Source organism: Apium graveolens, chromosome 1, assembly GCF_009905375.1.
Source record: "Apium graveolens cultivar Ventura chromosome 1, ASM990537v1, whole genome shotgun sequence".
In the NCBI taxonomy this organism is placed as follows: domain Eukaryota; kingdom Viridiplantae; phylum Streptophyta; class Magnoliopsida; order Apiales; family Apiaceae; genus Apium; species Apium graveolens.
The window spans coordinates 181,772,656-181,784,773 of record NC_133647.1 but is presented as its reverse complement, the minus strand read 5'-3'; the positions used below and the strand labels follow the sequence as shown (position 1 = coordinate 181,784,773).

General features: G+C 36.5%; 2 protein-coding genes across 2 annotated transcripts; one reads left to right on the top strand and one right to left on the bottom strand.

Annotated features, from left to right (window-relative positions):
• Positions 1-3,510: 3,510 nt before the first annotated feature.
• LOC141672638 (LEAF RUST 10 DISEASE-RESISTANCE LOCUS RECEPTOR-LIKE PROTEIN KINASE-like 1.5) lies at positions 3,511-6,162 on the top strand. The gene has a single exon (XM_074479289.1). It carries the CDS (start codon positions 3,794-3,796, stop codon positions 5,663-5,665), a length of 1,872 nt encoding a protein of 623 aa, XP_074335390.1. The 5' UTR covers positions 3,511-3,793; the 3' UTR covers positions 5,666-6,162.
• Positions 6,163-6,528: 366 nt separating this feature from the next.
• Positions 6,529-11,641, bottom strand: LOC141672629 (uncharacterized). The gene is made up of 14 exons (XM_074479282.1): positions 11,452-11,641; positions 11,078-11,233; positions 10,819-10,917; positions 10,029-10,130; positions 9,677-9,820; positions 9,317-9,411; positions 9,110-9,239; positions 8,932-9,036; positions 8,388-8,494; positions 8,244-8,295; positions 7,490-7,579; positions 7,321-7,405; positions 7,064-7,128; positions 6,529-6,979 (listed from the first exon to the last, which is right to left on the bottom strand). Exons 1-14 carry the CDS (start codon positions 11,539-11,541, stop codon positions 6,773-6,775), a joined length of 1,527 nt encoding a protein of 508 aa, XP_074335383.1. The 5' UTR covers positions 11,542-11,641; the 3' UTR covers positions 6,529-6,772.
• Positions 11,642-12,118: the final 477 nt, after the last annotated feature.

Below are 12,118 nucleotides of genomic sequence, written 5' to 3'. Positions count from 1 at the left end.
GTTGAAGGTCTTTAATATCAGTTGATACTTTTTCACTTATACAAAATTACAAGGCATGAAATATTTACAATTAGCCCTCCTATTTGCATATCCACTAGTAGTCAACATGACTGATAATTTCCCACAACATCTAAGAAGTACAACTTAAATACAGAGACTGAAATGTGCTACAATACTAAAATTATTTCTAAGTAAAGCTACTCCTTCAACGGATAGCCAAAATGGTCTTATCCGTTGAGGCTACAAACACTAGATTTCTACTTAAGTGTTTTGTTTAACTTATCATCAAACTAATACACATATTCCTAACATGTGGCTTAAATAAATAACATTCATATTTATGAGAGAGTTTGGTTGCTTGGGTTCTTACAAGTCAAAATAATGGACTCTTTCAAGAGCTTGTTGATGAAGGTGAATCCAGAGGCACCGAGACCCAAGGATGGAGAGCCCCCTCCTTCTAGCGCCAAATGTTAACTCCTGGTGGTGGGGCTGCTTCTTCGACGTTGTGTCTGGATCCTTCGCCGCTATGGAGGTGTAGCTGTAGTGGGGCTCCTACAAAATAATACCGGAAGGGAGGTTTGGGTCCCGCGGCGCCTCCGGTGTGAGAGTAAGAACTCGCTTTTGGGGAAGATGAAGATAGATAGGAACGCAAGATGGTTGTGTGTGTATATGAGTGTGAGAGAGTGATTAACCTCAAACCCTTACCTTCTTGGGCTATTTATAGCCCAATGATAGGGTTTTGGTGTTGGTACCTTTGAATCGTAGCCAATGGTTCTAGAAGCGGAGGACAGCTGGCTGGAGTGGATGCTTTACACGTGTCAGCGCGGGACTGGATGAGGAATGTTCAGAGGATCCTCTGACACGTGCCTTGATTATTCCCATGATTGATGGGTGACAACTGCCTCTATCATGTGCTTAGGCAAGTGCCTCACGTGCTGGGATTTCCCAAGATTGGGCTTGCGGGACTGGGCCAGTTAGGACTAGCAGTGTGCGGGACTGGATTGAGTTAGGAGTCCGGACCTGGTCCTTGCGGGAGCTGCATGCACAAATGATAACTCCTGGTGGCGGGGCTACTCCTCCGACGCCGTGCCTGGATCCTTCGCCGCTATGGAGGTGTAGTTGTGGTGGGGCTCTTACAAAATAACACCGGAAGGGGGGTTTGGATCCCGTGGCGCCTCCGGTGTGAGAGTAAGAACTCGCTTTTGGGGAAGATGGAGATAGATAGGAATGCAGGGTGGCTGCGTGTGTATATGAGTGTGAGAGTGATTAACCCCAAACCCTCACCTTCTTGGGCTATTTATAGCCCAAAGATAGGGTTTTGGGGTTGGTACCTTTGAATCGTAGCCATTGGTTCTAGGAGCGGAGGACACCTGTCTGGAGTGGATGCTTTACACGTGTCAGCGCGGGACTGGATGAGGAATATTCTGAGGATCCTCTGACACGTGCCCTGATTATTCCCATGATTGATGGGTGACAGCTGCCTCTATCATGTGCTTAGACAAGTGTCTCAAGTTCTGTGATTTCCCAAGATTGGGCTTGGGGGACTGGGCCAGTTAGGACTAGCAGTGTGCGGGACTGGATTGAGTTAGGAGTCCAGACCTGGTCCATGCGGGAGCTGCATGTACTATCAGTAGCAAATCCCGATATTTTTTTGCACGACATGAATACGACACGAGAATTCTATGTGTGTGCGTTTACATTTTTAATACACGATGTTTAATCTTTGAACACACAACACGACACGAGTTACACAAATAAATATATTTATAATAATTAAATGTAAATATAAATATGGATATTTATAATAAATACTTGTAAAATAATGCATAGTTTTAAAATATTACAAGTATGAATAGTTTAAAAGGGCAAATTTTGTATAATTTTTAAACTTTTTACTTAAAAAATCAATATTTACATTTATTTATTTAAAATTTATATTAATATTCAATTGTACAGGAAATATGATATGAGAACGACGGGACCACGGAGTTACACGAACACGAAATAATACAAATCAAAATACAAATCCTAAATGGGTCAATTTTGTATTTAGTTTTTGAATATAAGACACGAACAAAACATGACACGAAAATATACATGACAGGAGCGAAATAACATGCCAAGAAACTAGACACAGTTAAACATTATATCGAAATCTTATATACTGAAAAATAGAGCAATAGCCTAAGGAGTTTCTCGAGCACAATAATATTCGTTTTGCTTTTTGCTAATGCTCTCTTGCCCTCGTCCGCTAATGACATTGTTCAGTTATGTTTGTAATGTGAGTTTACAGCTTGGTTGTTGGGAATGAAAATAAAATTTTAATATAAAATATATAATGAAAATAATATTTTTAATATGAAACTATATTAAAAAACTTATTATTTTTATTAATTAAATTGAAATTTCTTGATTCAAACCGATATTTTAGCACTGATGTGCTATAAGCAAGATGAATGAGGAAAGCATAGATCGGTTATTGTTATGTTGCACGTAAATTGCCATAAAAGAATATAGCGATGAAGCAATTGGTAAATGGCTTACGTATGTAATTTTTATAAGATAAAATTACAATGTTCAATCATACCGGCCCATGTTCATGGCAGCTTTTCTGATTCATCTTTTTCCTGTTTGGGCCCAATACTACAAGACAACACATTTATCTCAATTTAAACAAACATATCATGCCCACATTTACACATCTACAAGGTTTTTATTACAATAGTGCCTAATTATTTTTGCACTTTTTTTTTAGTATTTCAAGAATATATATGTATATATAAAAGTATTTACATATGTTTTGCCTTTGGGTTGATCAGTGTATTTACATATATAAAAGTATTTACATATGAAGTATTTACAAATGATTTATTCAGTCACATTACATGATACATTCTTCATAAATCTGTGGAGTCCTTATTCCATAAAACCAAATTAAAAAAATACTCCCTCTGTCCCTCCCATTTGTTTACACTTTCCTTTTTTGGATGTCCCTTCCAATTGTTTACATTTCAAAATTTTCCAAAAATAGTAAAGTTTTTATAATTTTTAAATTAACTACATCCACTACTTTCCTCCACTATACCCACTTTATACATATAATATTAATCGGTCCCACTACTTTACTCATTTTTTCAACTTTTTCCACTATTTTATCATTTTTCTTAAACTCCGCGCCCCACCCAAATGTAAACATTTGGGAGGGACGGAGGGAGTACTTCATTAGTTGGGAAACTTTGAAAATGCATTTAAACATATATTTTAAACTTGAGCTACACTTTATAGACTCCATTCAAACAAACTCAACATGATGACACTAACACTTTAGTAGGTCCCACTAACTTAAGGTCCCACCTGGGAATAAATGGCTTCTGATATGAACAATGAACACAGTCACCTTTTTTTACCAAAGTGACATGGAGGATAGATGGTCAAAATATACAATCATACTAAACCTTTATAGTACTACTACTACTACTAATTTTCTCTAGTTTTGTCTTGATCCCCATAATCTCCTCCACTTCACGTGAGCCTCTCTCTTTTCTCTCCTCCTCGAGACTAACCACACTCCCAAATATTCACTCCAGTGTCACTTCAACAATCTAGGCAAGCTAACTCAAATTTTACCCTCCCCAACCCCAACTCAAATCTAGATCAACATTTTCAAAATATTCAGATCTATATCATATAACCAACTTCAACCCTCCCATTAATCTCCAGCAGGGTCCCTCCCATTAATCTCCACCACCCTGCTAACCATTTTCTAAAATTTTGTTTCACCACCACCACCACCATGTTCTTGATTATTTTCTACTTCCTGGCCACTACTCAAGGATGCAAATCACCACCAGTGAATTCATGTCCCCCATTCACCACCACCATCCCCTATCCATTCTCAGCTTCACCAGGTTGTGGTCACCCTTCATTTCCAATCAAATGCTCATCTCCACACTCAACTCTCACAATCAACAACCTCAGCTTCTCTCTCCTCCGCTTTGAACTAAACTCAACTTCTCTCCTTCTCCTTCCTCAACCAAACCACAAAAAACAATCTTGTCTTCCACCTCTCTACACCATTCCTGAACAGCCCATCAAACTCTCATCAACCCCTTTTAAAATCTCAGATTCTTCTTGCTCTAGGCTCTCTCATCTTCACCAATGCTCACCTCCAAATCTGCCAAATTGTAGTCTTTGTTCTTGGGAATGCAAACTCATCAAAAACCCACTAAAACTTATTCACAACTGTGCATCAACAACTCACTCAATCTCTCAACAAGATTGTCAGCCTGATGTTCTTGGATACCTTGACAATTTCTTGAAAATGGGTATTGAAGTTGAGTGGAATCAAAGCCCAAATCAAGAAAATCAAGATTCATACTTTTCAAGCTGTAATTCATGTATAATAAACAAGGGTACTTGTGGATACAATGCTACTGATCCTAAAAAGCCCTTTATTTGTTTCAAACCAAAACCAAAAATCTCGCAATCACTACTACATCAACAATCATTTTCACCTCATAAGGTCACAATTTTATCTCTATCTTTCATTTTTATATGCATTTTCATTGCTATTACAGTAGGTACATTTGTTTTTCGTACGAAAAAAATCACATCTTTACAAAATCAAGAAGACCCGACAACTCAATTTCTCCATCAACATCGCTCAGCTAGTCTACTTCCACCTGTATTTACTTATGATGATCTCGAAATCTCGACTAATCATTTTGACCCTAAAAGGAAAATTGGTGATGGGGGTTTTGGATCAGTGTTTTTAGGCCAACTTGCTGATGGTCACATTGTAGCTGTGAAGCATTTGCACAAACAAAACTCGAAAACAAAGTCATTTTGTAATGAAATTTTGATACTTTCGTCGATTACACACCCGAATTTAGTTAAGTTACATGGGTATTGTAGTGATCCTAGAGGGTTACTTTTAGTATATGATTATGTATCTAATGGTACATTAGCTGATCATTTACATGGTGTATATAAAAAAGGCTCTTTGAAGTGGATTGTTAGAGTTGAGATTGCTTTGCAAATTGCATTAGCAATTGAGTATTTACATTTCTCTGTATTGCCACCTATAATACATAGAGATGTGACTTCAACAAATATTTTTGTGGAGAAAGATATGAGGGTGAAAGTTGGAGATTTTGGGCTTTCAAGATTATTGATTTGTCAAGAAAACGGAGTAATGGCAGGTAATGGGCCTAATGGTCCAGGTTCGGGTTGTGTTTGGACTGGTCCGCAAGGGACACCGGGGTATTTGGATCCTGATTATTATCAGTCATTTAGATTGACTGAGAAAAGTGATGTGTATAGTTTCGGAGTGATTTTATTAGAGTTGATCACTGGTATGCGTGCTGTGGATTCTAGGCGAGAAAAGAGTGAAATGGCATTGGTCGATTTGGTTGTGCCGAAGATACAAATGGGATTGTTGGAGGAAGTTGTGGACCCGTTTTTGGCGGGGGATAGGGTGGCAATGGAGGGCGTTGGTGCTGTGGCGGAGCTGGCTTTCAGGTGTGTTGCAGCGGAGAAAGATGATAGGCCTAATGCTAAGGAGGTGGTGGAGGAATTGAGAAGGATACGAGGATGTTCACGTGGGATTAAGTTAGGAAGTTCTACTAATGTTGTAGTTCCTGAATGTGGCCCTATTAGCGTTTGAATTTTCCGAAGTAGGTCAGGGGTTTTGGTTTCGATGAGTATTTGGCCGGTATGTGTTTTGGAATTTTTTCTCTGAATGGCAAGCGAAGTCTTGAGAAAATTCCTGGTTATAAATGAACGAATTTTTTAACCAAAACACAAATTGTTAACTTTCGACCAAAAGGGAAGGATATGATACAATAACGGCGGAGTAGTGTGTAGAGACGGAGAAAGATGATAGGCCTGTAATGTCAAGGTGGAGGAGTTGGGACGGATAAGGTGATGTTTACATGGGATTGTTCAGAGGGGTGCATGAATGTGGACTCATTGCTGTTTGAAAACTGAGGAGGTAACTGAGGTTACATCTTACATCCCCAGAATGTGTTTTGGTATGTATATATAAAATTTTGTACTATTTTCCCCACTCTTTCTGACTTTGTTACTCTGGTCCATTACAAATTTATTCTGGGGATGTAACTTGTCTGCTATATAATGAAGTATGTCACTTTATGACTTGGATTTTTTTTTGTTCTACCATTGCAAAATGGTGAATATCATCCCTGTAAATATCCATAGTATACCGATTCAAAAATCGGATTCTTTTTTTTTTGGAGTAGATCATGGCCTTGCCATTGCAGAATAGTGAATATCAGCCTCTTCCCTAGCATATCACTTTATAACTTCGTTCTTTGCAACAGCACCTACACGAAAGACTGCACTCTTTCGTCTAGCAATAAGATCCTCATATATTTGACATTCATACAATCGTGTAATTTATCTTTCTCTGGTTTTAAATCTTAGTTTTTAAGTTGAAAAAAAAAAATCTCTAGTTGGATTTCAGAAAATATCTCGGCTGTATGAAATCTATATTTACTGAGAGGAGAGGACTGGAAAATATTTTATACAATAATTTGACGACCGCAATGTAATACAAAATTAAAATCTATATACCAATCATCTCCAGAATGTTAATTTTACAAAACAAGCATAACATGCCGGGTGTTGGGGACTATTGGTGCATCTATAGGAGCTGAGCTATACAAATACTAAACTGTTTATAAAGGGCCCCTTTGCTCAACCTCCCCTCAGGGATCGCGGTCCTGCCAAAAGAATATCCCCTCACTAAACCTCAGAATGTCTCATCATCCGAGGTCTCTGTCAAGTACAACTTTTGCTTAGATTTGGCCTTGTATTCACCCAGTATAGCTTTCTTGCTCATCCCCAATTCCGAATAAGCCTTCTCCTGATGGAAAGCGCATGCTAACTCCAAGGCCTTGCCTTTCTCCCCTGCATCTGCAGCTTCCTTGCTCCTCCCTAATTCTAAATAAGCCTTCTCCTGAACCAAAAATCATGTCTTGAGCATTTTTTACAGTTGCTGTGCTAAATCCAATTGGTCTAGTTGATTATGAAATAGACATACCAGCATATACCACAAAAACGGGGCTGCTTCCCTCTTCTGCAACTGCATCTCAATCCCTGAAATGGCTGTAATGTGACAAATCACGGTAAGAACTACGCTTCATCTGTTCTTTACAAAAGAGTCTCATTGTAATATTAATTAAAGATTATTTCCATATCTCGTTTCTATTTATTAGACAAACAAAACCATTTACAAGTGAGTTTTTTTGTGTAACTGGGTCGGAATTTATATTCCAAAAAAAGAGTTTATCTGCATACCCTCCTTGGCTCGTCCAGTATTTAGCAACATTATATACCGCATTTCGTTAAAAACATCAAGCTGCTCCTCAGATGCCCCAATCATCTAGCATGCAAAAACAGAGACATCATGATAAACAAAAAAATAATAATAGTCTAAATATATTCATTACTATTTGGTTCTTTTTACCTTATAGTTACTGGCGTTAAATTCTGAACCAAGCAATTCTAATGCTAGTTCATAGTCGCCCTTTCCGTACCTATACATGGCTTCTGCGAGCTAAAGTATAAAAGTACAGTTTCATCAACAATCAACATTCAAAATAAAAAAAAATTGAAACTGCATTCTTGTGTACACTAGAATATGTACACTGTATCAGTGTAACATACAGACATAGAAAGCGAAATCCAATCCACTACATACTACAGTCATGAATAAGCTAACTTGAGTAAAAATATAACTACCGTGTGGTTACTATGGAGGGTGGAACAACTAAATTTAAGATCCAGATGATTAAGAACTCTCATTCATCGGATATTCACTAAAAGAAAGAGATGATTTCAACCCTAAGATATGTGTTGATCGAAGTAAAATTGAAAAATAATATGTCAACTGCCATATATAAAGATTTAATACATTCGTATGAAAACGGTGGCCTTGCATTTTATTAATTAAGGAAAGTATCACAACTCAATGCCTGTTATAAGCAGTTCAGTCCAAAGCATCGGACTTGCTAGGCAATTCAGTCCAAAGCATTGGGCATGGAACCATTGGACTTTGAGGATAGTGATTACATCTTATGTTCTCTGCATTTCTCCCACCCACTGTGACTTTGTGAGCTTACAATTAAGTAAAGACACAAACTAATAAGGGTTCCAAGATCATTTAGAAAAAGAAAAGAGTTCAAAGGTTATGACAGCAAAAGAGAAGCGAAGTAACAAACCTCAATTCCTCTCTGCATTATTTGTTGTTTCTTCATAGTCATCCCAGACATTCTGCAGGAAACATAAAAATGATACTTGAGCAGAGGTGAAAGATCTAGCACTTAAAATAATCTTTTTAAGAGAGTAAACAAAATATGCGTAACCTGCACTTTAGGCTCTCAAGCAACTTTTCTGCATCAGCCTGTTTACCGGTACATGCTAAGGCCCATAATATCAACAAATCAAGGTGCCATTCAAGATGCCAAAATTGCTGAGAATTTTGGAAGGGATCACTTAATTAGTAAATTGGTAACTACAACTTTATAAAAGGGATGGTGGCATCGAAATGAGTTTAAAAGAAAACAAGAAAGATGAGCGGAAATAACATAATTTTGCACTTTGAAGTTATTTTACCCAGCCTCGTCTGCAAGAGTCAAGCCTGGGTACAATTAAAGTGTCAGATTGTCAAAATATTATAATTCTTGGAAGAGGGTGAAGCAGGCAGTTGCAACGTAAAGGATCATATCAAATCCCACACTTAAGCCATGTCGTATCCCACATGGGTATGACCGAAAAACTAAATAGTACAAGTAACAGGGTTATTAAAAAAATAATGCCAATTATGTATCTTTTTATTTGTCTTCTTGTGGAGGAAAACCAACGTTCAACGTTTATAGAAAAGTTGTATTAAGGATGATAGCTCCTTACGTTATCTATCAGACGCTCTGCTAAGATCTTCAAACTATCGCCAAACTGAGATATTCGACCTCGTAAATAGACCCGTAGTAACAAGCCAAGTGCATTTAAATATACCTACATTTCAAAAAGTTAAGGCTCTCCTGTACATTTAAGACTATTTGTACCTTAAAATAATCTTACTACATACCTCTGCAGCATCAGCGTCGCATCTTTCTAATTCATTCCAAATAAAGCAATCATAAACTTCTAAAACCTTTTCAATGGATGATTGCCCTTCCAAGTAACAAAGTGCGACATGCCACCAATTGTGTGTAATCCTGAAAATTAGATTTCTTTAGACAAATATATCACAAAGTTTGAAATCTACAGTCGATGATCGTTAGTTAAATGATACATGAAAGATGATAAAGCATTCCACGATTGTGAGTGATCTTTCATGAATTCCACAGCTTCTTTAAACCGACACTCAAACTGAAGTACATGGCAGATCTGCATAAAAATTCTCATTATGAGGTCCTAAAGAAGCTGATATAATTAAAGAATCATAGAAATCAAGAACTGAGTAGACCTGACAAGTGCCAAGTCGATATGAGTAGACATAGCACTTCATGATTAAGCATTCAGATATAGGTACTCTTGGAAAAGTTACAACATACTTGCCAAGTGAAAATGAGCACCATAGGATGTAAACCTAATTTTTTGAATATGGTTCTGCATACAAGACTGAATAAATACCAGGGGAATATTTACTTACAGCATGATGCACCCATGGATCTTCCTTGTTGATCTCAAGCCCCTTCCTCGCTGCTTTTTCTGCATCTGCCATCCTACCAAGCTCTAATAAAGGAAAGGCAAGCATCCCATATATGTAATCTTCTTGTTCATTTACAGGTAAAACCTATTGAAAACAAACATTTAAGATTTAACCAGAAGCAAAAGTTCTGTCGGATATTCAAAGCTTCAATAGAATATGCAGGAATAAGATATCAATTAGTGTCTGATTTCCTCGCTAGCGAGTAACAAGTTCAATCAAAATGCATTCACTGATTAAAAAAAATATAAGTCGATTCTTGATTTTCTGGCAACTGCTGAGCATGAAATGGTACCTGTTGGACAAGTTCCAAGGAGAGGTCAGGTCGACCCATGTAAAAGCAAAGCACTTGAGCCCTCTTCAGAGAAAGCATATCTTTAGGAAAATCTTTTAAGAGCTAACCAGGCAAAAAGAAAAACGGAGTGAAAACACAAAATTTTTAATGACCGAAATGGAAGACAGTGAAACCGGTGAAATTTTACATGAAAGTTACTATACATATGCTAAATCAAAACAATGTGCTCGCATTTGGATTTAAATTTATATCTTTGATAGTTGATAGATACCAATCCATCAGAAACTTAACGAAAATGAGAATCATGGAATTCCCAAGTAGTTCTACTAGAGTTTAAGATATCAAGTCTCACAAAAATCGAACATTATAACTCAACGAAAATAAATGAGTTGTTAGCAAATATCCTTAGTAGTACAGTCAGTAGCAGAAGATCTATCAAATACAAAAAACAAGTTCTTATGAAGGCAAACATAAAAAAAACTTAAAGTTCATGGAATATCCATTATGAAAAAACTCTATTTTCCTATAATTAGGTTTCATGTCACAATTATTTTGTTTCTTCAAGGGTTAGTATCTTTCTTATTGACCACCAACGTGGTATCCACAAATAAAGCTGATAAAACTACCAAAAAAGAAAAAAAACAGCTGTATCTGATCTTAACAAATTATTTATTTAGTTTTAGATATCCGGATATATTGAAAACTAATAGCAACAATTAGTCAGCATCCATTAAGTAGTAATATAATTAAACCATCAAGAAAAAAATTGCCCAAAAAAAAAAGGAAGAACCTTGGAGTGTTGATGGACAGCAACATCATCATCTCTATCAGGGGTCATCAAATAAGTAACAACATCAAAAACAGCTTTTTCATAAGAAGTAGCATGATCCTGTAAATAATATCACACATAAGGTCAATTCAAAAAATCCACACAGAAGTTCATCAAGAACAATTTTCTAATATACAAAATATTTCAAGTTTAAAGAACAATAAATAAAAACATAACTACATCATATACACATGATGAGAGAAAGAGAAAAATAAATTACTAGGTGAGCTTTGGCAGCTTCGAGATGGGCAGATGAAAGAGATGGATTTGAAGAAGAAGCATAATAATGGGCTGTCAAGATATTAGCCAAAACACAACTCGGGTCTTGTTGAGAAGCTTGAACAATCACTGACCTATTTCTTCCATAGCTAAGCACCTTCAATCATTCACATATATAAAATACACAATAAAAATCATATACACAACAAATCAGCAAGTCATCATACAGATATCAGATATAAAAATTCTCTCTCTCTCTCTCTCAGAGTCAGTCAGCATAAGATATATGATACAAATAGAAATTATCTCTCTCTCTCTCTGAGTCTCTCTCTCACACACGCGCACAAAGACAGAGATATGGATAGAGAGATGTACCTGATGATAGTAGTTATTGAGGAAAGATATGCAAGAATCAGAAATGGTGTTAATCTCGTAACCCCACCTATCTGATTTGTGTTCTGTCATTGTAATGAAATGATGTTATTTTTAAGAAGACAAGGGGTGGTGTTGAACTGAAATACTCTTGAAACTCAGATGAGGCAACTCGAATAACTGAGTGTCCAATCCTATATATACATATATCACGTGTGTTGGAACCAACCCTGTCGCGGGTTTGGATCAGGACGCGTCTCTCGAGGATATCGCAACATAAAATGTCATCAGGACGGGCAAAAGTTGCAAATTATTTATTCGGAATCTATTTATTTAACTGAAAAGATTTATTTTGTTTTCCTATTTTACTAATTAAAAAATATCACGAATCGTCAAAATTATTTAATTTAATCCGATTTTTAAACCGATTAAAATCGAGTGATTTTATTATTAATTTCTAGTTAGGAGTTGTTTTCAATTTTTTTAAAGAAGCGATATTATCCGGTTAGATTCCGGTTTAACATTTTTAAATATTTATCTTATTTGTAGGGAATCGCTATCAATACTCCATCCGTTCCATTGAATTCTTTATATATTTGTTTCTCATACTTGACACGTATTTTAAGGTTACTATAAAATATGGTTCTATAATTCATTTTTAGAATTTTCT